Source organism: Candoia aspera, chromosome 2 (assembly GCF_035149785.1).
Source record: "Candoia aspera isolate rCanAsp1 chromosome 2, rCanAsp1.hap2, whole genome shotgun sequence".
Classification (NCBI taxonomy): domain Eukaryota; kingdom Metazoa; phylum Chordata; class Lepidosauria; order Squamata; family Boidae; genus Candoia; species Candoia aspera.
The window spans coordinates 248,037,480-248,062,532 of record NC_086154.1 but is presented as its reverse complement, the minus strand read 5'-3'; the positions used below and the strand labels follow the sequence as shown (position 1 = coordinate 248,062,532).

The 25,053-nt window shown below is 39.5% G+C and overlaps 2 protein-coding genes across 7 annotated transcripts in view; one reads left to right on the top strand and one right to left on the bottom strand.

Annotated features, from left to right (window-relative positions):
- The window catches only part of IL7R (interleukin 7 receptor), a 26,758-nt gene extending 6,070 nt beyond the window's left edge, over positions 1 to 20,688 (top strand). Inside the window, exons 3-9 of one of the 3 annotated variants that reach the window (XR_010067358.1) lie at positions 1,611 to 1,768; positions 2,272 to 2,426; positions 3,756 to 3,930; positions 7,589 to 7,676; positions 8,929 to 9,004; positions 16,562 to 16,752; positions 20,527 to 20,688. Coding sequence is in view for 2 of the 3 variants with exons in the window: in XM_063295758.1 (XP_063151828.1) it covers positions 1,611 to 1,768; positions 2,272 to 2,426; positions 3,756 to 3,930; positions 7,589 to 7,676; positions 8,929 to 9,004; positions 10,215 to 10,718 (1,156 nt within the window). In the remaining variant the exon portion in view is untranslated. Of the gene's footprint in view, positions 1 to 1,610; positions 1,769 to 2,271; positions 2,427 to 3,755; positions 3,931 to 7,588; positions 7,677 to 8,928; positions 9,005 to 10,214; positions 11,321 to 16,561; positions 16,753 to 20,526 lie in introns of those variants that run through there. The other 2 variants (XM_063295759.1, XM_063295758.1) reach the window with 2 other exon arrangements.
- CAPSL (calcyphosine like) lies at positions 13,950 to 25,053 on the bottom strand. Of its 4 annotated transcripts, none has more exons than XM_063295761.1 (5): positions 24,915 to 25,053; positions 20,213 to 20,349; positions 17,291 to 17,487; positions 15,240 to 15,449; positions 13,950 to 14,187 (listed from the first exon to the last, which is right to left on the bottom strand). In XM_063295761.1, the coding sequence occupies exons 2-5, from the start codon at positions 20,328 to 20,330 to the stop codon at positions 14,086 to 14,088; spliced, it is 627 nt and encodes a 208-aa protein (XP_063151831.1). In that variant the 5' UTR covers positions 20,331 to 20,349; positions 24,915 to 25,053; the 3' UTR covers positions 13,950 to 14,085. The 4 variants fall into 4 exon arrangements, with proteins under 4 accessions (XP_063151831.1, XP_063151830.1, XP_063151833.1 ...); XM_063295760.1 differs by having other exon boundaries at positions 17,291 to 17,468; XM_063295763.1 differs by lacking the exon at positions 24,915 to 25,053 and adding an exon at positions 21,364 to 21,460.

Genomic DNA, 25,053 nt, shown 5'->3' with positions numbered 1-25,053 from the left:
ATTACTGAATGAAAAGCTAAATTTCAGTTCGAGATTAGTGAAAATAAAGTTGTAATCTTTTTCACATCCATATTCATGGATCTCCTGAAATCTCTCTACAGACCCCCAAGGGGTCTCTGGAATGCAGGTTAAGAACCCTTGTGGTAGACCATACATCCTCTGATCATACTATATCTGTAATCTTCTTAGCCTCTCTATCTTGATCATTTTGGAAACAAAAAGAGTAGAAATTGAGATCTTTTGACAGAGGGACGTAGAGGGGACTTCTTGTGATCCTATTCACATTCCTGAGAAAATACAGGAAAGTTTTATAGAACATAATGGGCTGATTTTTAAGTTGGCCCTTACTTTTACCTTAATTAGCTGATTAAGCACATGATTTTTCCTGGCTTTCCAGGACTATGAAGTTTTTGTAAGGGAAGATGGATTTTGCCATAAAAAAGGGATGGATGTTAAAAATAAAACAGAGAAAAGATTTCTTAATGCTGATGATTCTAGCCCAAGAATATTCTAATTAACCTGTTGCTCTTTTTTGGGTTGATATATGCAAATAACACAAACCATTTCTTATTCAAATACAGATATGTAACATGACTTCATTTGTAGAACACCTGACAATACTGAAATGTAGAAAATGAGGATTGATTCATCAGATATAATTGGGGATAATTAGAAAGCAGGAATCTTTTTTCATCATTAACAGAAGTTAATGTCCAGCCAGTTTGGAGGATAGTGAATCAGGAAGGGCTTGGAGCAAGTGTGCCAATATGAAGAATCATAAGATAGTTGTTTGGGTAGCTAAAGACTATGTATTGTTCTGTAAGTGTAGACCAGTGTTTCTCAACCTTGGCAACTTTAAGATGTGTGGAGTTCAACTCCCAGAATTCCCTAGCAAGCAAGCAAGCTGGTTGGGGTATTCTGGGAGTTGAAGTCCACACATCTTAAAGTTGCCAAGGTTGAGAAACACTGGTGTAGACAAATTTAGCATTTCTTTTCTGTACCTCTCTGCCAAATAATGAAAGTAATTTCCTGCCCAAAGTCCTCACACAGCCTCTTATTTACATGACCAAAACAATCACAGTGCTTCCTGTTAAGTTTCCAGTGACAACAGCTTCCTAGCCATGGGACTTTACAGCAGCTTTCTAACCAAGGTGTAAGTCAGGGTTTCTCAGCCGGGGTCCCATGAAATCTAGGGTTCTGTGAGAGGTCACCAGGGGTTCCCTGGGAGATCACGATTTATTTTAGAAATTATCTCAAATTCGGGCAACTTCACATTAAAGAGGTAAGTTTCATTCTTTATTTTTAGTTTAAGAACACTGTGAATGCACACATACAGGCCTACACATGAAATGAATATAATAATTTCGTTACTTCTGGCCTATATTTGAGCCTATATTTCTGCAGGGGTTCCCCGAGGCCTGAAAAAGATTTCAAGGGTTCCTCCAGGGTCAAACGGTTGAGAAAGACTGGTGTAAGTTCTATTGAATTCACTAGCTCTATGAAGGAGTATGTTGTCCTGCTTTTCAATTCTTTTATGTCTCCAGTTACCAGAACCATTTGGGGAAGACAGGTTTTTTGAAATTTCACTGCCACACCAAATTTCTTCACAGGTATGGGATCCAACCCCGGCTGTGCTTCATGAAAAGTCCCCTTGTCAGCAATTGTTCCATATACAACCGTGATCTTCTTCATTCTTTGGAAGTCTGCTTGACCATAACATTGATAAATCCTTGCAAAGACTGCCAGAAAGTGAAAACAACTGATATCAGTAAGGAAATGTATGGCGTGGTGTCCATTTTGGGTTCGTTTTTGAACCTCTTCGAAACAGGATTCTATACCAAAAAAAAAAAAAGTTTGATTAATTTAACACACCATTCGATGCATAACTACTCAGAAGGAAGCCCCACTGTTTAATCAGGCTTTCAGATGCCATGTTCATATCACTGCAGCTTTCATATATTTGAACTCACAAGCATGGAAACAGGCATTCTAATACGTGGTGGAAATTATTTATGTTAATAATAATTGGTTTTAGTTGGATTCTGAGCCTGGAGGTGGTGGTTTGAGTGAAGGAGGAGAGGTCAAAATATTAACTCCCCCTCTCAAATGAATCATCCACATTTTATGTACTGCATAGAGTAATTTGAGTCTGGATCAGTGCACTCTGAAGTTTGCTTAAACAGCAGCAGTTTAAGGATCATGCTACCTGATAGTATTTTGGGGTGAGGTGTGTAATGTTGCTTACCTTCCTCTTCACGTTGTCATTTGCAGTTAAACCTGAAGCACCATTTGGTCTAAATATCACCTACCAGGAAAAGGCAAATGAGTATCTTGTTCAGTTCTCAACTCCACATATAGCAAACTCGTTCCTTGACAACAAATTAATACATCAGTTAGCCTACCGACAAAAAAAGACAGACTGGACTGTGAGTAAGAATGAGTAGTTTTGCACTTATTACTTGTTTTCAGTTGTAAGCCTGCAGACAAGGGTTGTTTTGTGTGTGATATCATGCAAACTATGATCTGGGAGGCTGGTTTTTTTTTTTTTTAAACCTGGACCTAAATTTAAAATGTTAGAATGAATAAATAGCCAATAGCCAATGTTTTTAACTTCTAATATGGAGTACCTGATAGGTTTTTATTTTCAAAAGCCAATGAAAATTAATATTTGAATGTTAGCTCTTGCTAATATCAGTCTTCCACAGCATCAGATATTATTCCTGGTTAACATAAGAAATCTGCCCCCCCACCCCCTCCATCCGTCTTTACCAATAGTAGTTCATGATGGAAATAATTAGCTGGCTGGGAACATGCAGAGCTTAACAAGAAACATCTGATTTTCCGGAGAATTTTTTCCCCTTCAAGAAATGTTTCTGTTAGTCTCTAATGCAGTGTACTTCAACCTCAGCAATTTTAAGATGCGTAGACTTCAACTCCCAGAATTGTGGGAGTTGAAGTCCACACATCTTAAAATTGCTGAGGTTGAGGAACACTGCTCTAATGCAAACTAAGCGTGGCTACAACAAAGCAGATTTGCAATTCAACTTACCAGCTTACCACCACTGTTTGGGCAATGCTTTTGATTTGACCTGAACTTGCTGGTTTAAGGTATGCTTACCTTAAACTTTGCCTCTAGCAGGGTTCGCATAGGAGGAATTCAGCTAACACAGATCCAGCCTATTTCCAGTGGTAGGTTTGAATTCAAGACTTAGTTTGCATATTATGACTACAAAGTGCAAACTTCTTGTACATGGACTCCAGTCCCCGATGAGTAATAGAGAGGTTTGTAATTCTCGCTTAATGTGATATAGCTTTGCCTTTGTCTATACAATTTATTTAGCTCACATTTCCTGTTTATAATCCTACAGCAGAGGGAGCTGATCTTTGTTACATCAGACCATACTGATGCACAAACTCAGTATTATTTATACTGACTCTTATTGGCTCATCAGAATTTCAGCTAGATATTCTTCCCAGCTCTATCTGGATTTGCCTGAGACAGAACCAGGATCTTTTACATGGAAGCATGTGGTCTGTCACCAGACTTCAACCTTTCTCCATGTTGGAGAATCCTGTAGACTATGAACAATGGAACTAAAGAAGTGACTTCCATACTTAAGTGATGGCACGTGAATGCAGCCAAACATTCATTGGTGCACCAGTCAGATCACTATGTAGAAATGAACGAATGTACTTAAGGGGATCTTGATTTTTTTTTAACTTAAAAAAATTCTCAAATTTAATTCCTGTCTTAGACCATCATATCTCATTTTCTTATATTAAAACTTCTGGGAAAAGAATTAGAGCCAGAAGTAACATATGAGATGAAAGTTCGGTCAAAACCCAATGGAGATTATTTCAAAGGCCCCTGGAGTGAATGGAGCTCATCCCAATATTTCAACACTTCAGCAAGAATATCAAGTGGAATAAGTAAGTCCAGAGTTTTGTTTTATTCCTATTACAAATCAGGAATATTAGAAATGTTTGTAGCCTAGTGCAGTGGTAAACCTGCTGGACCCTGACAAGGAGGCCCAGCTTCAAGTCTGTTTGTTCATGGAAATCCCTGCATGCCTTTGGGCCCTTGTCGCTCTGAGCCCAATGATCTCCCAGGGATAAAATGGGAAGAGATCTATATGTATGCACCCTTGACCTTACAAGAGGAAAGGGAATATATAAATGCAATTTAAAAATTAATAAAGAAAAAAAATACTTTATATGTATTTTTTGTACTGTACACCAACAATTAAATACAAAATAGGAATCAAAATCCAGTAAATAGTTCCATTTGATTATGTCCCCAAAATCCTTATTGAGAAAAAGTATATATTATATAAGTAATCATACTGTAGATCCAATTAGATGTTTCCGATATTTGGTGGCTAAGCCTGAATAACTGGTAGCTCAACCAGACATTGGTGTCTTTCAGAAATGGATTTCGGGTAGAGGGGTCCAAAAAAGGCAAGATGGTGGAAGTGGTCCTGCCCCATTAAAATACTGTGCCTTATTTTTTTACCCCTGCAGATGGCATTACAACCAGAGTTAATGTTGCCAGGCAATGCTATTGCAGCCCGGGATACTCTAAAACAGAATGCAAAGAGCTGGAGAAGGGATTGGCCTCTCCTCTCTCCCTGGTTGAGGCCACTATGCCACAGAAGAATAGTATGAGATTAGTTTAGATGGTTTGGGGAGGGAGTTGTTTCATGGATTAGCATGGAAATGAACAATGCAATTTCTTGATGTGGGGGAGGGCTATATGTTTTGTCTTATTTTCAAGCCAAGCTTTTGAAGCCACTGTCCTCTGACCATTAGCATCTAGAACAAGTATTTACAGTGGGCTCCTGATGGGAACACAAGGAATTTTAGTACAATGCCGAAGTCAGAAGAGATCCCACATATATTAAACAAATAAAGCCCACCTACTGATAAAAGCAGAGGTACATGGACATTATAAGAATGCTATTTTATTGTATTGTCTTCTCCTAGCATTACATATTTAGCTGCATTGCTTTTCCCATTCTGAAGGCTTCATCTTTTAACAGAGTGAGGGGATTTCCTTGTTGACTTGCTTATCTAGTAGTCGACTCCCATGTGCATGGTAGTTCAGAGACCTCAGCCATTGATTAGACATAAGCCATATCCAGAGCCTGTTGGTCTCTACCCTCTGCAAGAATCTGATTGAGTCAGCTTCCTCTTCTAGCTGTAGTTAATTTCTTCTGGTTAATGAAAAGCTTTGTTCTCGCTGTTTTCTCTTCTTTTCTTTGGGTTAGCAAGTTCTGGGATCCACAGAGAGAAACTGCAGCCAACAACTTGTGACATACAGCAATAATGTGGGACAAAGAACTGGAGGGCAGGAGGGAATCTTACTTGGCCTCCAACGTGCTTGTCTTCTTGGGCTGTAGAACCTGCAGTGGACTTTATTGCCAGATCACCTTTAAAATGATGTCTTGAAAAATGGGAAACTGGAAGCAAAGATAATAGGCTTGGTTCAGAATATACTGGCAGATCTCTGTTAGTTTCATTCAGCAAGATAGTTCTGTAGTATACCTAATTTCTGACCTCCGTTGAATTTAATGCATGCTTTTGATAGAGATTGCATTTCCACCTGAAACTTTTATAAAATGAGGTATGGTTGGATTAGGGTCAAAAACTTTATGCATCAACATCAACAAGGCTTTCTGAACATAACATGCCATTTTTATAACTACTACCAATACCGGTTACTAATTAACAGTAGTAGCTGATGTACCATGATCAAAATCCAGGCCCTATCAGATATGATGTTAAATGCATAATGTTTCTTTCATCGTGTACTTTTCAAAGAAGTAAATAACTGTGGCAAATAAGTTTTGGAAGGAAAACAGTGCCATGCCTCATTTCCAGATCTCACCTCCTTATAGCTACTTTATAAAAGTATGGTGCCTGGAAAAATATGTACTGTATAGAGCAGAACTGGCTGGGGAATTCTGGGAGTTGAAGTCCACACGTCTTAAAGTTGTCAAGGCTGAGAAACACTGGTATAGAGCAATTGTATTGTGTTGACAATTTAGGATATGTTTTTAATACATATACTGTAGGGAAGCAGAAGAGATTGGTCAGAAACAGGACACCTGGTTTTAGATGAATTGGAAGACAGGAAAACAAGGATCAGGGGCCAGAGGTATCACCACAGAACCATAAGAACGTCATAAGACCATGAAGTCCAAGACTATCCTTGCTCATCAGAATCTTTGGAGCTTGGACATCCCCAGCTTGTGCTGCAGGAACTTTGGTGGAGGCGAATTCACCAACTTAATTTATTACATTGCTGAATTGCTCAGTCAAGAATTTTCACCAAGTGTTCAATTAAAATTTACTGTACAGTAACTTACAATCTCAGATATGCAGATGATACCACTTTGATGGCTGAAAGCGAAGAGGAACTGAGGAGCCTTATGATGAAGGTGAAAGAAGAAAGTGCAAAAGCTGGCTTGCAGCTAAACCTCAAAAAAACCAAGATTATGGCAACCAGCTTGATTGATAACTGGCAAATAGAGGGAGAAAACGTAGAAGCAGTGAAAGACTTTGTATTTCTAGGTGCAAAGATTACTGCAGGTGCTGACTGCAGCCAGGAAATCAGAAGACGTTTAATCCTTGGGAGAAGAGCAATGACAAATCTCGATAAAATAGTTAAGAGCAGAGACATCACACTGACAACAAAGGTCCGCATAGTTAAAGCAATGGTGTTCCCCGTAGTAACATATGGCTGCGAGAGCTGGACCATAAGGAAGGCTGAGAGAAGGAAGATCGATGCTTTTGAACTGTGGTGTTGGAGGAAAATTCTGAGAGTGCCTTGGACTGCAAGAAGATCAAAGCAGTCCATCCTCCAGGAAATAAAGCCAGACTGCTCACTTGAGGGAATGATGTTAAAGGCAAAACTGAAATACTTTGGCCACATAATGAGAAGACAGGACATCCTGGAGAAGATGCTGATGCTAGGGAGAGTGGAGGGCAAAAGGAAGAGGGGCCGACCAAGGGCAAGATGGATGGATGATATTCTAGAGGTGACGGACTCGTCCCTGAGGGAGCTGGGGGTGTTGATGACTGACAGGAAGCTCTGGCGTGGGCTGGTCCATGAAGTCATGAAGAGTCGGAAGCGACTAAACAAATAAACAACAAAACTTAATCCCATTAAACCTAGTCTTCCCCTCTAAGATAGCAAAGAACAAAACTTTGTTTCTTTTCTATATGATAGCCTTTTAAGAATTAGAAGACTGCAAGAATTGCCTCTGCAGTTTTCTTTTCTTGCTAAAGAATATACTTCTAACCTTTCTTTGTAGGATTTGTTTGATTGTGGGTGGGCAGTGATCAGATGGTGGATGAACACAGGACTTTGCATTGCTAAGGTGAGACCATGGTCAGAAGTTAGGTTAGTGGTATAGAGTAGAGGATGCCCAGGACCAGAGCTCTGTTCAGGCAGGAAATAAATTTCTGAAGATTAGTTAATGGAAGTCTCACAAAAGATTTGTATATTACCTGTAATGTCTTGTTGAGTTTGATTCCCAGTGAAGAATCTATTACCTATTTTTAAAGCTAAGATTTCTTTCCTTAGACAAAGTTGTCCAGATGACAGCATCTATTACAAGCTTCTTTGTGCTCTTCATTGTAATTTTATTGGTCCCAGTATTTTGGCAAAAAAGGTAATTTTTAAAAACTTTCAGTTAAGAAAATGACCATTCACTATGTCTAGGTTCATACAATGGGCTAAACCATATTTATTGGGTTTTGGCTTAGTGTCATATGTGAATCCAGCCATTCTTGTTTATAAATCATAGTTTATGGCTTAGCATTTTGTTTAGGATATAATAAATATATAAATGTATATTTATTAGGAGAGGAATTGGGGTCATGTTCAACCTTTTCTGCTTTCAGTGCAGTCTGTTCACAATCTGGTGGGTTCTGGAAATTGGGCTGGATTTAGCCTCCATCATATTTAAAATAGACTAATTAAAATAGAGCTGTAAGTAATGATTTACTTAAGGTCCATTGATTTTAGTGGGCCTGTTTTATGTTTGCTTAAGTCTGGATCTATTTCACTGAATTATCTCTACATTTCTGGGAATACACTGAATATGCTTAGTCTAGAACAGGAAATGTAGAGATAATTCAGCTGTCCTTCATGGAAAAAAATACTTTTTGATCAAGTTTCCCAAAAGATTCCCAGGGGATTCTGCAGAATGTTCTTTTTAGGCTTTTATGGTTTAAGAAGGTACATCAATTTGTCAGGTTGGGGAAATGAAAAAACATCTTAATTAATGTAACCATGATTGTTTCTTGATTGTTCACATGGAACAATCCTAAAACTTGGACCCATTCATATGTTTTAGGCTTCAGCTCTTGTAATTCATTGCCAAAATATCCAATGACATGAACCATCAATCAGTTCAGAAACTTCACATTTAACCTAGCCATTAAAATATAATTAAACCCTTCTCAGAGAGACTTCTTGAATTTCTGAGCTTCCAATTTCACATGTTGTATTTTGTCCACAAAAGTACTGCAAAGGAAGCTCCATGAATAAAACATCTGGTTTAGCCACAATTAGTTGTGTTTCAGCCAGTGGTAATACCTGGTTAACTCTGGTGGGACATGGAAGCAAAGTAGAGCCAGGTCAGGAATGGGAAATCCTAAATGAATATCAGGGCTATAGGTAATGTAGGAAACTGAAAACCATATTTTAGAAATAGATAATAACTAACTGCTTCATTATTTTGCCAAGAAAATGGCACAGTTGTATCCATGTAGTTATAACCTGGACTTAGGAGTATCTTTCCCCTCTTCCTTAGTAACTGAATCAGGACAGCATCACAGTTCTACCTCATGTAAGACTCATTCACAAAGGATGTTGAAAGATGGTTCCTAATCAATGTCATTGTTGTTTATCTTCTTCAGGATCAAAGCAGTTGTGTGGCCCACCATCCCTAACCACCAAAAAACTCTGGATAAACTCTGCAACAAACTAAAAAAGGTTAGTACTTTTACTACAGTACAGGAAAAAAAATAACCTTGCAGGTTTTCAATATGAAAAAAGAAATATTCCTCTGTTCTCAGGTTTTGACCATGCTTCAGACAGCTATATGGCATCAGCATTCCTCAATATGCTGGAAGACGAATTCCTAGCTTTAAGGCAGTCTGGCTGGGAATTCTGGAAGCCTTGGTATTAGAGGATGGGAGAAGATTGTTCTCCCATCTATTATGACAAGTACATCTTGAAAGCAGGAACCTATACTTCAACACTCTACAACTTTTGCCAGGAATTAATTAATGGAACCATGATTGTATGATAGTGAGCATGATGGCAAGCATCTAATCAGCCAGTCGATCAATCCTGACATCTTACAAGATTTCTGTAGTCTTACCCATCATCTTGCTTGGCATCTGGCATCTTCAAAGATTTGGCACTCTTGAGGGATTTAGCCATTTAATATTTTAATTGCCATCCAGGGAAGTGATGGGTGCCATTGTCCAAACTTCTGATTATGCCAAGAGCCTTAAATGTTTTGATGTCCATCTTCCCGTAGCAGCAAGCCTATAAAATAGGCCAGGGTTAAGCCAAACAGGGCCTGACCTTAACAACAGAGTTCTACTCTTTATGACATTTCCCAGTAATCTAGATGAGAGCTTATAGTTTCTCTAAGATAGTCCAAGGAGGCCTGACCTAGTCATGCCATTGAACCAAAGGGCAGAATATGGTTAGAATTGACTGGATTACATCCATCTGCACATAGAATGCTCTACATTCTCAAGTAGTAGCCTCCCCCCGCACCCAGTAGTCCACCTTGAAGTAATATAATTCATTCTGCTACTTCAGCAACTTCATTATTTCTATGGCATGTATAGATTTCAGACTCCATTTAGGAAGCTCTTTCTACCTGGTTGGACAATTGATCCACCCAGCTTCACCTATGCTAGAAGTAAGAAACATAGAATATTGCAGATGTTGCTGAATTTCACCCCATGGTTCTGTGACCAGCATGGTCAATAGAAAGGAATGCTGGGAGTAAATGCTTATTTGTTCTTATCGATATGAAGGTAGAAATGTAAAACTGGAAACAACCTGGAAAACTGCTAGGGAAAAAAATGTGTTGTATACAGTTTTTACAAATCGATGCATTTGCTTTACAACTTTTTGAATGTGTTGGACTAATTCCCTGATAAATATCTTGTTATCTGTATAGAACTCAGACACAAGTTTCTTTAATCCTGAGAGCTTGGGGTATGCTCACATTCATAAGGTGGACAGTATTCAGGCTAAATCAGAAATGGACCAACTTCAGCCACCATCACATGATCTGGATGCAGATGTTGAGAATTTGGTGGAACAGAAAAACAACTTGAACCAAATTCATCATGGTTGGTTGAAGCTACCTCTGGCATATGAAGGAATGTTGCCAACAGAGATGAAGAACAAGCTCTCCAGGGGCAGTGAGGACACCTGTGCCAATGACTCGTTCCCCAGCATCGTTCTGTATGATGAAAGTAGAGTTGCTGACCAACACAGGTGGGGCAATGATCTGGGCAAATATTCCAGTGCCTCAATGGACCATATTATTATCCCTGAATTAAAGACAGGTTCTTGTTGCCAAACTAATCCCAATGGTGAGAAAAGGGTATTAAATAAAGAAGAAACCTATGTTACAATGGCGAGCTTTTTTGAAAATAAGGGGAAATTACGAAATTAATAGTTGCAAGCATATGTTACCAAGAGGCATTTCTAGGTATTGCACAGGTCTGTAACATCTGTTACATTATCTTTCCTTCTTCCATGCTGATTTTCAGTATTGGTCTGCAGATGTTTTTTAAAAAATTGCATAAAGTTTTTTTTTTAATGAAATTTTCTTGCAGACAAAAAGGCAGAATTTTCTTCATAGCACAATTTCCACTAAAGCTGTATTAATTCCCTCACTCAGAATTGCTTCAGAGCATTTAAGGACCATCCAGAAGCATTTGGAAGTCACCAGCTTCTGCTCTTCCTCCTTCGGGAATTCTGCATAGAGAGGCTTCCATGACACTGTGAAAATAAAAACTCTGGCATAAAGCCAAAGTATGTTCTTTGAAACATACATGTAGTTCTCGTTTAGCAACTGCCTCATTTAGCGACCATTCGAAGTTATGGTGATGAAAAAGTAACTTTGTGACCAATCCTCACATTTACAGCTTTCACAGGTCTGTAAAGTGAAGGAAAGCTGAAGTAAGATCATAAGCACAGCTGCAGTTTCACTTAGTGACTGCTTTGCTTGACCAGTCCCAATTGTGGTTGCTAAATGAGGACTACCTGTATATTATTGTAATTACACCATGGAATCCAGAGAAATGTTAAACATCATGTATTACATTTTTAACATTATTCTGTGAAGTAGTATGAGTTAGGATTCAGGATAAAATCCTTAGGCATTAACTTTCTATCCACTGCGATTTTTATTTGGGTCCAAGAACCCAGCTCTCAATGACTGGACAGGAAATATGATAGTGCAGATATTTATTTATTACAATATAAATAGATCAGTAAAAAAATAAAATATGAATACGAATCTGAGCAATTTTATCCTGCAGATGCTCAGAAAACTCCTCTGCACGGCCCTGTAAGTGGATCGCCGAATCCCCCTTATCCAAGAGGGATCAGGTAATCCTAAGCAGGGCCACCGGGTGGCATTCTGCGGATGCAATAAGAGTGGAGAAATAGTTATGTTTCGCCGCTCTTACCGCCGCAAGGTAGGCCTTAATAGCGGCTCTAGCTTGTGTTCGGTCAGATTCGGTCCTTGTCTTCCTCCAGTGGCGTTCTATTGGAGAATTTCCATATTTTCCTTACTAAGATTCAGCAATAGACTGACCCTGCTGGAGCACTTCATCTTGTGGTTCTATCTTATGGATCTATCTTGTGATTCCTGACTGTTTAATGAAAGATAAATCCCGCTGGATTGGAGAAAGACCATCAATCTAGCATCTTGTTTTCAAGAATAACTAATGAGAATATCTGAACATTCAGAAGAAGGACAATAGTTCACCTTCTTTGCTGCTCCCCAATATTTTCCAAGATGTTCTATGCAGTCCTCATGATTGGTAGACTTCTCCTTTCTTAATGTGAGAACTTCCCTCCTAAGGCAACTTTATATCTTGGTTCACAGAGTGCCTTGTTGATGTGAATAACATAAACTGTATATTAGGTGAAGTAGTACTTTATTTTGCCTGTAATAATATTTTCATAAAAGTTACTCCACCATTATGTTTATATTACTAACTGGTATGGTGATCAGTTCACTGGGTGTTGCTATAATAACAATTAAAACTTGAATTCCACCATAAATCACTGCTGTTTTTAATTTGGCTTTCTCCAAGAAATATTCAAGGATGGTAAAAAAAATTAAAAATTATTGTCATCATTATGTATTCTATACTCTTACAATAGATGTATAATCTTGCCATGTACTTGTTATACTCTTTGCTGCTGTGTTTCATTTTCTAGGGAATGGCTTCATATGGTTAGTTTTTATTTTGATTGAATGATAGTTATGATTCCAGTATAAACATAGTAAATGTCTTTGAATTGGATGCTGAAGTAGCATTTAAATAAATTAATTAAAAAACAGTCTTGGTGTCAATGTTAGCCAGTAGATACAATTTTAATCCACGGGCACGGGCATTACTTATGAATACCAACTACGGCTTTCTTCCTTCTCTCTGGCCTAAAGAGAAGGCAGTAAATCATCGTATCTGAATATTTACTGGCAACAAAATTGTGGATTAGGGTATCACCAGCAATTAAAATCCATCCATCTTGTCCTAACTAGTCACAGAACTTCGAATAAAAAATAAAGGCTGTGGAATGAGGATTCCCTTAGTTGTCTTTTGTCCACAGTCAGACCTTATTCCATGGTGTCCAAACCCTTTACTGAGAATTGAACTCATGGACTATTATACTTTAGATCAGTGTTTCTCAACCTTGGCAACTTTAAGAAGTGTGGATTTCAACTCCCAGAATTCCCCAGCCAGCATATGCTGACTAGGGAATTCTGGGAGTTGAAGTCACCACATCTTAAAATTGCCAAGGTTGAGAAACACTGCTTTAGATGATCATATACAATGCACTAGCTTTAGGAGCCTGGTGTTTAGGCGTGTTACAGAAAGGGATATCTAGAATCTATCAGAATCAATATATAGTCCACTTTCGCTTAAGCTCTGAGAGAGCGATATTTATGTTGCATTATGTTATTCACCTACTCAGAACAACAACTTGCAAATGAATAGTGGATTGTATCCAATGATACATTTACTTTTGCAGAAAGGGCCAGGTGGCGAATTGATTTAATTGTTCCCCTCCAGGCTATGCAGTGCACCCTGCCATGCAATCTCAGAGTTTGTGACATTTAAATGGATTAGAAGGACTAGGAAAATTTTTTTGAGTGACATTCAAAAATAAGGTACAGTAATGAGGCCACTGGATATAAATCCTCTTTTCTTCCTGCAACTCCTATATGTTGTTCCCTCAACTTCTACCAAACTCTTTTGGGGAAGAAAGGAGAATAAGACAAGCACAGCTGGAGCAGACAGGCTGGGAGTCTTACAATACAGAAAGGCAGATTCTAATTGAATGTTAGCAAAAACTTCCTAATGTGGCAGTTATCTAAGTGTTTGATGAGATACATTCAAGCTGAGGTTGGATGTCCACTCTTGGAGATGCTTCGAGTTCCAGCACAGAGGAGCAAGTCAGACCTGAGAGCTTAAATAGCCTCTTCCAATGCTATGCTTGTAGCTGGAAAAAGGTTTTAAAATCTCTGGTCCCACCACTACTTTCCTCCCAGGATTGTCACCAACCTACTTGCCATGTTATTTTCACCGAGAAACCTTGCTTGCTGAAGGAATGCAACATCGGTTCTTCGCTGATGGTGGTGGCGCTAAAACAATGGACACAATAGTAACAGTAACAATAAGACATTTTAATTTCTGTCAGTAAAAGCTGCCAACGGTCATTCCAAAGAGTATAACCGCTGTCCAGCATGTTGGATGGAGGAGATGTTTAAAACAGAAGAACAACAGAGTCATTTTACGCTATCAGATTTTCCAAGCATTTTTCATCATCACAATGAAATAGACATCAGTATCTATTGAAGCGCTGACACCAGCATAATAGTTCATGAATTCATCTGTTGTGACCTACAACAGAAAAGTTTGAAAAAGAAAAATAATGTATTTATTTAAATTTGTGCAAGAAATCGGGGGGGAATTAAATTCTAATGGAATACAGTATATACATAATGGTCTATGGGAACATTTTCATTCATATATATGTATTTTTAAAAATTCCCTTCTCACCCCTATGGGTGGTATGTGTCTCCTCAACCTGGGGTCCTCTTCCAGAGGCCTGGGAGTTTGAGGGTTCTGCACAGGATCTCAGCTGTTCCTAGCACTGCACTCTTCTGGACAGAGAGCTCTGATGTTGCTCCTGGGATCTGTTGGAGCTACTCTCTCAGCTTGGGAGTCACAGCCCCGAGTGCTCCCATCACCACTAGGACCACTTTGGCCTTCACTTTCCACATCCTGTCTACATCATTCATATATATATATAAATGAAAATGTTCCCATAGAACATTTTGGAGCCACTGTCTCCCACTCCTGAGCATCTTATGTAGACTCTGCAGCCATTACTTTGACCTTAAAACCTGCCTAGGTTTGCCATAGTACAGCCCAATTGACTGTTCTTATGAGAAGCATGAGGAACAGTCCCATTGAACGATACTGGTGAAACATGTTTTACTGGAATGTAAGATCCAAAGAAACCTGCTACATTAAATCTGAGAGGACAATATAACAGCCTTCCCAACCCTTGCTCTCACATTTTTCCTGTTAAACTCACAAAGAGTTTGCATTTTATTTCACACATCTAGAACAAAATTAAGCATTGTTAGTGATATAGAAGCATAATTTCAGTGAATTTCTTTTGAAATGTAAGATATATTCCATTTTCCTACAGAAGGAGTAACTTGTATTCCAGGGCTTTGGGGAATGGAGTGAGACAGAAGTATGAGTATCAATATAAAGTCCATGATGCCTCCCTTCTACATCCAATGGCTGCCCAGGAGGGGGACAAAGAGAAGAGATCTCTATTGATAATTTCAGCAAGTCCACCTAAAAGAACAACAGAGCTTGTGGCATGTCTGGCACAATTGGCTTAGTTTTTGTTTGCTTTTAATCTCATACTCACTTACCTGTCCATCTTTATCATATGGTGAATCAAAGTTGTCCAGGAAAGTCCTAAAAACTTGGTCTTCAGTCCATTCTCCATTTTGGTACTTGGGGTGATGTTTTACATTGTAGACTCCTCGCAAATCTTCAATGGTGATGACACCATCCCCTGTCTTATCTAGCTTTCGAAAAGCTTGCATGATGACTTCTTTCCTTGCATTAGACATAGGAGGCTAAGAAAAAGCATAAAGCAATGTATAAGGTTGCCTCTTCCCAGCCTTATCCTATTATTTTACGTTTCTTAATATCAAAAGTGGGCTTGGTGGGCTAAGTTTCCTGTAACATTTTCAGAGCATTAAAGAAAAGATGCAAACATGGATTCTCAAAAAAGAACACTGCAGGAGTACAGTGGATTCAGTGTGGAAACAATAATGTAACTGAATTAAAGCAGATGAACCTACGTGCAGATCATTGCTTATCTCTGGGCTAATTTTGTACCTTCCAATATGGTGCTTTTGGGCACCTGGATGCCTCCAGATGTTTACTGGCTGGAAGAAGATGGAAAGCAGAATGGATAGGGATGTGGAGAGATATAAAAAGAGCATGTGGGGGAGAGGAGGGGGGCTATAACAGGATTTAATTAATTAATTAATTTAAATTGATTTATACGGCTGCCCATCTCACAAATGCAACTCTAGGCAGCTGATTAGGATTTTAAAAAATCTAAGTACAATATATAAACAATAATATATAATGTTTTAATTCTATATACAAAAAATACCTTTCCAACCAACTAAATACAAAATATCTCCCAAAAACACCATATAGCAGCAGCATATTAATTTCCAAACACAAAATATAGGGTGCATTTTCCTAATGCGCTTTGAGTTTCCTTGACCCCAAGACCAAGAGGCAATATGAACCACAGCATAAAGGAAGGGAAGGTTTAATTCTCTCTTCAGATACAATTGCAGCCTCTGAAACACACATACCATGGGGCAGACACAAATTCTTAAAAAAAAAATCTCCCCTTTGCTTACCAAGTGCGTCAATCTACTGTGGTCTCATTAAGGAGTTGAAAGCCACACAGTGCACTGTTTGACCCTAAGAGGGCCCTAAGAGTCTTGTCTGTAATTTGCATATAATCAGGTACCTGATAGATACCAGGTATCTAAGTTTCCCTACACAACTGCAACCCATTTGACAGACATCAACCAGTTAATTAAAAGCTTATTTAATCGTGACTTCCTATCCCTACTCGTTTATTTCAAATAAATTGTATTCTTTTAATGTTATGTACATACGTTAATTCAACTAAGTATATATTTGTCCTTCCTTTTCTTAGAAAAAACACACTTTTAGCTGATAGGAAATGGGGGTGGAAATGGATTCACAATGGTACTGATCTCCACTCAATTAGTACTGCACAGAGCAAATGCTCAGATCAGATGTCCCCTGACTTCATTCTGCATGTACCTGATTTTAAGTCTGACTCAAATGTGGAGTGCTCACTTCTACTGTAATTAGCCGTTCTTGGTAAGATTCAGTGTGTGTGAAGCACTAAGACTCCCGTACACAGGAAGAGTGTCAGCATTTAACAGGGTATCACTGGGGTTTAAATGCTCCAGTTAGGGCCTTGCCAGAAGCACCTACCGTATTAGGCATTTCCCCAAGTTAGTTCCCCATACCCATGAACAAGCTTGTCCAGTGAAGGCCCTGATTTTGTCAGCCTTACTAGGTAGATCAGACAGGAAACATGACCAGATGAGCTAAGTTTACTTTATTGTAAGGCTACACTGACAGAATCTTGCAAGTCTGAAAGTACAAATCTCCCCCTGCCTCCTTTACACCCTGAGAAGCTAGGGAGGGTCCCTTCTGAGCCCCTTGCCCTGTCCACTATCCAGCTGTGGGATATGCTGTCTCTTATCTGACCGATCCTTAGGCAGCACCTCTGGACCCAGTTTCCCAAGATCCACACACAATTACAGATTTGGACATGGGTCCAGCATGTTATATCCACAAAACACAATAATGTTGGAAACTATTTCTGTTGTTGCTGTTGCTTAAAACTTACTCTTAATGTTAGGAGAAATTCATCAAAGTCAATTGTTCCATTCCCATCTTTATCAAAGATTTTGAAAAGCCTTTCAGCTTCTTCTCTTTCGATCAGCACAGCATAATCCTGGAGCCCTTTCAAGAACTCTTTGAAGTCAAGGGTCCTGCTATTGTTGTCATCCATGATGTGGAAAACCCTGAAGAAAAGAAGGGTGACTGTAAAGAAAAGAGTTACAAAGATCAAAGAGTAAGAGAAATAGGACAATGATGTACAGAATCTAGGAAAGATGCATTTAAGGCAAAAACAGCAAGGGCCTTGTTTCTGAGATATATCAAGACATTCAGCTGCATAGCAGCTCCTTCTTATCTGACCTCATTTCCAAATTTCACATGGAAGCTCACAGCTTCAAGTACTGAATATTATACAGTTTGAATGTATATGTTACTTCTATAGCAAATCAGAACAACTCTTGCGTAAGCAACCCCCAACTCCACCTGAATACTGATTGCTATTTCCACTCTTAATTGAAAAGTAGATATGCACAGATACAGTGAACTTGGGTAGACCTGCACTTCCTTGAATTGGGACCAAAACAGCATTTGGACAGTTATATGCACACATATAAACAAACTGACTAGGAACCAATAAACTGAAAAATCAATTAAAATAAGATTGATATGGCATGGACAAAGGATGCATTTGGATTAGGAATTAGTATTCAGCCAGATGAGGATATAATGGCTTTGCCCTTGAAAGGTCAGGTTGGCAATCCTGGATATGAATGTACATATTAATGTCACCCTTACTTCTAATTCCAATGCGTCCTCTATGGCTTGAACTACCTTTCACTACTACTGTATAGCTGATGGGCTAATTGCAATCTTCCTGGACAGAGATTGCTTGGTCAAATTATCTTTGAACTGGTAACATCTGATTCAGCTGACTGCTATGTGGTCTTTAAGAACATAAACAGGGCCCTGCTGGATCAAACCCTTGGCCATCTAGTCCAGCAGTCTGTTCTCACAGTGGCCAACCAATAGCCCAAGGAAGCCCACTAGTCTCCCAGCAGATGGCCTTCAGAGGCAGTCCCACTGCCAGCAAGGCTAATGACCATTGATCCCCAGGACTTCCATGAATTGGTCCAATCCTTTTTTTCAAGCCAGCCAAGTTGGGAGCCAGCACCACATTTGAGGGTAAAATGGGCATCTGCCTTTAGAAAATAGTTCAAGCACTGCAGTTGATGCAAAATACAACAACTACTAACTGAGATGGGTCATACAGAACACATTATACCAATTTTGAAGTAGTTATATCAACCAAAGGTCTATTTCCAAGCATAATTCAAAATGTTGTTTTTAATGTGTAACAGTAAAAATGCCTTGGGCTGGAGTATCTCAAGGATCGTTTTCTGTTCTCCAACATAAAGCTATCCATCCACTGGGATTGGCTTTAGATCCTGTTCTGTGTCCCTTGAGAGGTGATATATATTAGAAGATGAGCAAATCCAGACATTTTCCATTTTAATACCCCTTTTATGGAATTTTTCCCATCAAGATGTTTGCTTGCATAGAGTCAATTTATTTTGCCACCCAAGGAGCAACTTTTCCTTTGTTAGGCTATTTAAGGATATCTTCCCTTTCATTCACTAGATTTCAGCTGTCTGTTGTGGTTTAACTGCTCATGTTGAACATGATGTGTTTATTTATTTATCTCTTCCTATTCTAGAAGCCAAGACTATAGAATGACTAATACATGCATCTATAAAAACTTAAATATAGTTCAATAGACAATAAGCACAACAGTTATTCTCAGAATGCACTGCTTTATTTGACAGTAGGAATCCCTGCAGTCTAAAATTTTGACTGAGGCTTATGCCAATTATGTCATCCTGATCTTTTTCACAATTTCCAGACAAGAACCGTAGTGTGCAATTACCCTTCTTTGACCACATATTTTTTTCCAAGAGGTCCAGATGTCAGCTTTCCTCTGTCCCCTTCCTGCATTCCTCTTCTGCTCATTCTTCATTACTTCTTATCTTAGATTAGGAGTATCCAATATTGTTGTGGTCACTGGGCACGTTTGGAATTTTGAAAATTTGTTATGGGCACTCTCACAAAATGGCTGCCAGAACAGACATGGCCACTCACAAAACACTCACTTCATATGAAGTATCCCAGTGGGATGGTTCTCCTCATCACTTTCTAAAATAGTGTCACTTCACCTTTACCTTTTTTTTTAAGTTACTTCTTCCTGCAGTCCCTGTAGCCTCTTACCATTTGTAACCTAAGGATGCATCTGGACATCTATATCAGGCCACTGGAACTGCTGCAGAATAAATTATATGTGCAACTGATGCTTCCCTTTGCACCATGTTAGACTAATTTTTAGGGCAGAGAGCTGGCAGTATTAATGGAGCTACCAATAGCATCTCAACCAACTGAATCTGAGAAGGAGGGAAAGATTGACACAGTTGCATAATGTAAGGTTACCATATCTGTGCTGCAAATATTTGGATAACCACTAGATGGCAGCAAGGATAATTTGTTTCCAGATCTCTTTGCTGTCATCTTGTGGTTATCTGGAAATTTCCACCCAGATATAATAAAATGAGTAGTAGCACTAGGATCCTTTCCTCCTTCCTTCTTGTTCAGGCCTTCTTACCTTTTTCTTAATCGTTTTTCTTGAACATGTTCAAACACGTGAAAGAAAACATCAATGCAAAGAGGACTTACAGTCTGAAAAATGCCCAGCTAAACAGCTGATCCTCACCCAGCACTAGGCAGAATGGCTGGTTCATGATCTTAACCCCTCTGGGCCATTTGAACTAGAGCTGAAAAGAAGCTGAACTAGCTAGTTCAGTTTTAAAGTGATGCAGGCTCCACCTCCATAACTGTCTGGCCTTCCAAAGGCCACATTGGCTTCATCATTTATCTCATTTACCTGCCCAGGCCTTTGATGCCTGCTGAGCCTCTCGCCAGGCACTGAAGGCGCAGCCTCTCAATTGGATCGGTGGTTTTGGCAAGGTTTTTCTTAGCCTGGATTGCCATTTCCCTATCATGTCGTGCTGTGCCCGCCATCTAGAAGAAATGAGGTTGGTCATCTTAAAAAAAGATAAAAGGCAAACAGTCTCTATCTTGATGTGCTTGAGCTGTGCTGATCAAGAGCTCTTAAACTTTTGAAAAGCCCAAAGAGAGATTTAGGACATCTACTCTGAAATCTATACAATAGTCTTACATGCATTTCCTGTCTTCCAGGCATCTCCAGGAACTGTATTTATGGACACAAGCATTCATGGTCTGCAGATTCAGATATTGTTAAAGGCACCTGAGCAAATTTGGGCAAAAATGCTGGTAATTCTATCTACAGAAAATAGGTTTTTTTTTAAATCTATTCAATCGTGTCCAGTTCTTGGAGACTGCCTGGACAAGTCCCTGCAAGGTTTTTCGGAAGTGGTTTGCCATTGCCTCCTTCCTAGGGCTCAGAGAAAGTGACTGGCCCAAGGTCACCCAGCTGGCATTGTGCCTAAGGCAGGACTAGAACTCTCAGTCTCCTGGTTTCTAGCCTGATGCTTTAACCACTGCACCAAACCGGCTCTCAGAAAAGAGGTTTGGCCCACATAAACGAAGAACTTTTTCTAGAATCTAAATATGTAGATTTGAGTGGGAAGATTGTTGCAAGGGGAATTTAAGATGATATTTTTCAATGTTTAAAACCTTTTTAATGAGTAAGAAAATTAACACATATTTCTGTTAAGCTAATTCATGCATATTTGCCATTCATGAGTCAGACAATGGAAGAGTCAAACAGAAATTTCAACCTCTGTTTGAAAATGTAAACATGTAAAATGCTGATGTGTGTACAGTAATTGGCTAAATAAAGTTGAAGAAAAACAAGTACACACAGCAGCTAAAATTTCCTTCTTTGCCAAAGGGATAAATGGACAGGAATGTTTGCATCTGGTTACTGCAGAGAAGGTAGCAAACTGTACTGAACATTGGTTCCTCACCTATAACTTGATTATGTGCTATCAATTTGATGTCACTCTTAGCAACCATACAGCAATGTAATAATAGGAGGTGGTGAAAACACACACACACACACAATATTAGCAACCAGATCCTAAGGTGTTTCCTTGGAAGAAATCTCTTCTGTTTCACTGCAGCTCATTTCTAGATCACTTGGTAAAGAGTTGCACTCCCAGTGGTTTCAGATTTATTCTGCAGATCAGATTTATTTATTTAGTCAATTTATATAGCTGCCCGTCTCACATTTGTGACTCTGGGTGGCTTACAATTAAACCATAAACAATGCCAAAAAATCAAAAAAATAAAACAACCATACAAACAATACAGAACGTCAAAACATTTATAAACAATTAAAAAGCATACAGTGCAGTCACTGGGGAAGCACAGTCATTCAAGAACGGTACAGCCATTTTATCGGCTCCACACCAGTCTCTAATCCCCAGGCCAGATGGCAAAGCCAAGCCTTCAGGCTCTTCCAGAAGGCCATCAAGGTTGGGGCCAGAATGACCTCAGGGGAAATGATGTTCTGTAGCAGCAAAGGCCCTCCTGGGTCCCATCAGGTGACACTGTCTAGTAGATGGAACCTGCAACAAGCCTCTTCTGCTGGACCTGATGGGATGGGTAGATGTCACTGGGGAGAGGCAGTCCCTCAAATAACTTGGCCCCATGCCATGGAGGGCTTTATCACCAACACCTTGAATTGAATCTGGAAGCAAATTGGTAACCAATGCAGCTTGCAGAGCAGAGGTGTAATGTGTGCACATTAACTGCCTGTGGCACTGCATTCTGCACCAGCTGAAGCTCCATGTAAAGCACATTGCAGCAATCCATAGGGGAGGTGACCAGGGCATGAGTGACTGAGCATAGAGCCTCCTGATCCAGGAATGTGTGCAACTGGAACACAACTCTAAGCTGTGCAAAGGCCCTCCTAGCTACAACTGCCATCTGGTCTTCGAGCAGGAGTCATGTGTCCAGAAGGACTCCCAGATTGCACACCGGGTCTGCCTGGAGAAGTGCAACCACATCCAGAACCAAAGATGGTAAATTCCCAGATCCAGGTGGCCCTTGTATTTGCTGCTGTTGGGGTGGGCATCTGGAATGCAGCCTTCTGTCCCCCCTCTCTCAAGATCCCCCTCTACCAAATAATCCAAAATGAAATAACAAGTGTGAGCCAACACTTTGCTGAAGTAAAAGAAGAAAAATGACATCCCAGCAGGTATGCTTATTACAATTCATGGAACCTGTGTGTGTGTGTAAAACCACAGCAGCAATGAAATGTAGAGCAATTACTTCAAAATGTCTTTTGCAACCATCTGAAACCATAGCATCAATCTGAAAGGTCACTATGCAAAACTGGAATTTCCACTCTTGAGTGGAAACACAAGTGGCAGCTGAGAATACAGCACATGTATGAAGCACACCCAATGGTCAGAGATTTTTCAGATATCCCCTCTCTCCCTGAGACGAGAAAAATTGGTTAACATCTTTGATAGTCCCAGCCTCCTCTTTGTGGCTATTCTCTCCTGCTTTGGGGAGAACAAAACATGGCATATGAGGAGCATATTGGGAAAGGCGATGGTTTCACAGGCTGCAGAGACATTTCTCCAATATATCCCGCAAATAAGTCAATCATTCCCTAAATCCCTAGAGATGGATTTATTTCCTTTCTGGGAGCAAGGGAAGAAGAAGTATTTAAAAATGGTCACAAAGGGCTTAGTAAGTCTCTTACTAAGGTACACATATTTCAATTAACATTCAGGAACTTTGTGAGGTCTTTACTTCTAGAAATGCCAATAGATAAGAGAGATAAGGAAGTCATAGCAAAAGGTCTGGAGGACACCAAATTGCCAGTCCCTGGTCTCCAGAAAGAAAACACGCCTTCTTCCAAATTTCCCTCTCTGCCCTTGCAATTCTAGCATCAATTGTCTATGAAGTTGCCATTTCTATCAAGAATCTTTCAGCATCCACATGGAAAGAATTCTCTGTATAAAAATATATGCAATTAGCTATTTGAATTGATTCCACAGGAGACATTTCAATATGAAGTGTATCATAGAGCTTTCTCTACAAGCAATCTTAAATCAATATATTGTATGTGATTACTCTCCTAGCTGGTAACCATTTTCCAGAGCAAAATCCTCACGGCCAGCTTTCCCCAGCCTGGCGCTCCCTGCCTCTAATATTTTGGGGCTGCAACATCCAAATTTCCCAGCTAGCCTAGAATCGGCCAAGAGTAAGTGTTCCCCCTAGTCAGATTGTACATGGCTACAGCATTTTGTAAATTAATAACCCAGAATGTTTCAAAAGTTGAGTCAGAGGCTTGATTATGTCAATGTTAAGCTACTGTACCCTAGTTAAACTCTCTGGAGATGTTATGTAGAACCTGATCATCTCTGGAGGAGTTTCAAGCTGATCGTCTAAAATCAAGCATTCCCTGTGAAGAACAGAAGTCATCCATTCTTGATTTTATTTTTCATTCAGTGCCAATAGTTAGAAATTCCCAACATTGCCCTAAATAAAATTTTCCATTAAAAATCCTCCTCCTCCTCCTTTTATAGAGTGCTAACATCCATGGACATATGATCCATATTAAGTCAATACCTTTGCTAGGTCAGCTGCAATTTATAAAGTTATTGCTGAATTGTATCTCACTGTTTAGGAGCATATTTCTCACTCTTAAAACTACCATAATAACACCAAACAAATGCAGTATCTGGGTATGATCCAAATAAAATCAGATTTAACCTCCCCTATCTTGAACAATGATCCACTTAGGTGGTTAGTGGCAGAAAGCAAGAATGCTTTGATGAGAAGCAGTTGGAAGCAGCAATCAGATTGTTAGCTGCCTTTTTCATGAAATTATTTCTCCTTTTGCAGGTGGTTGCCCTGGCATAGAAAAATTCTCAGTCAAAATCCCTTTCAAACACCTTTTGGTATGACTTTTCAAAACCAGTGGGCTCCAAGTCCTTTTTCTGCAATTAGATGAGCAGCAGCCACCCTCCAGACAGGTACTGTGCGACCTAAATCTACGGACAATCCCAGTGTAGCTCTGAGCCCTTGGTTTCTCCTTTACAGCAAAAACGGAGCTCAAATGAGCTGGCAAAGTCAGTGAAGCAAAGATTTTTTAAATGCAGTATTTAATGATCTTCTGTCCTTAAACATATCATGATCTTTCTTATTTTATACCACTATGATGAGCTACTCTTTTTGCTTTCTGCACATTACAAAACACTATCAGTCCAGTATTTTAATTTGTTGTTCCACCATCTTGGAAGGCTTCTGGCTGAAAAGCACTTTAATTATAATTGGACAGAATTCATTACAAGCAAATCTGCTACATACAATGAAGGCTCTCTCAGGCCACCCAATTCTGCGTTCTCCGGAATATCAAGGTTGCCTATCAAGCAATTCCAATTATTCCCAGTTTGCTGTGTATTTCTTTTTTGCCTCTCCACTAACTCACACTATTTATTATCTCAGGACTCATTTTTTAATTGCGCAAACTTTATAAATAGGCAATGTTTTTAACAGCAAAGGGGGAAAGGATAGAGATATAAATGGCATGGTAACTTTGGGAAGCCACTGATGAAGGGAATGAGAATAAAATGTTTGGTTACCTTGAATCTGGTACCTGTTGCTTCCACCTGAAACTATGGACGCTTTCTTGTAAAGTTGGGGGAAAGCAGGCCTATCTTTTCCTTGGGTTTCCTCCCTTCTTCTGGCCTGCACCCTCCTGCCTTGATTGGGCTGCTGGGA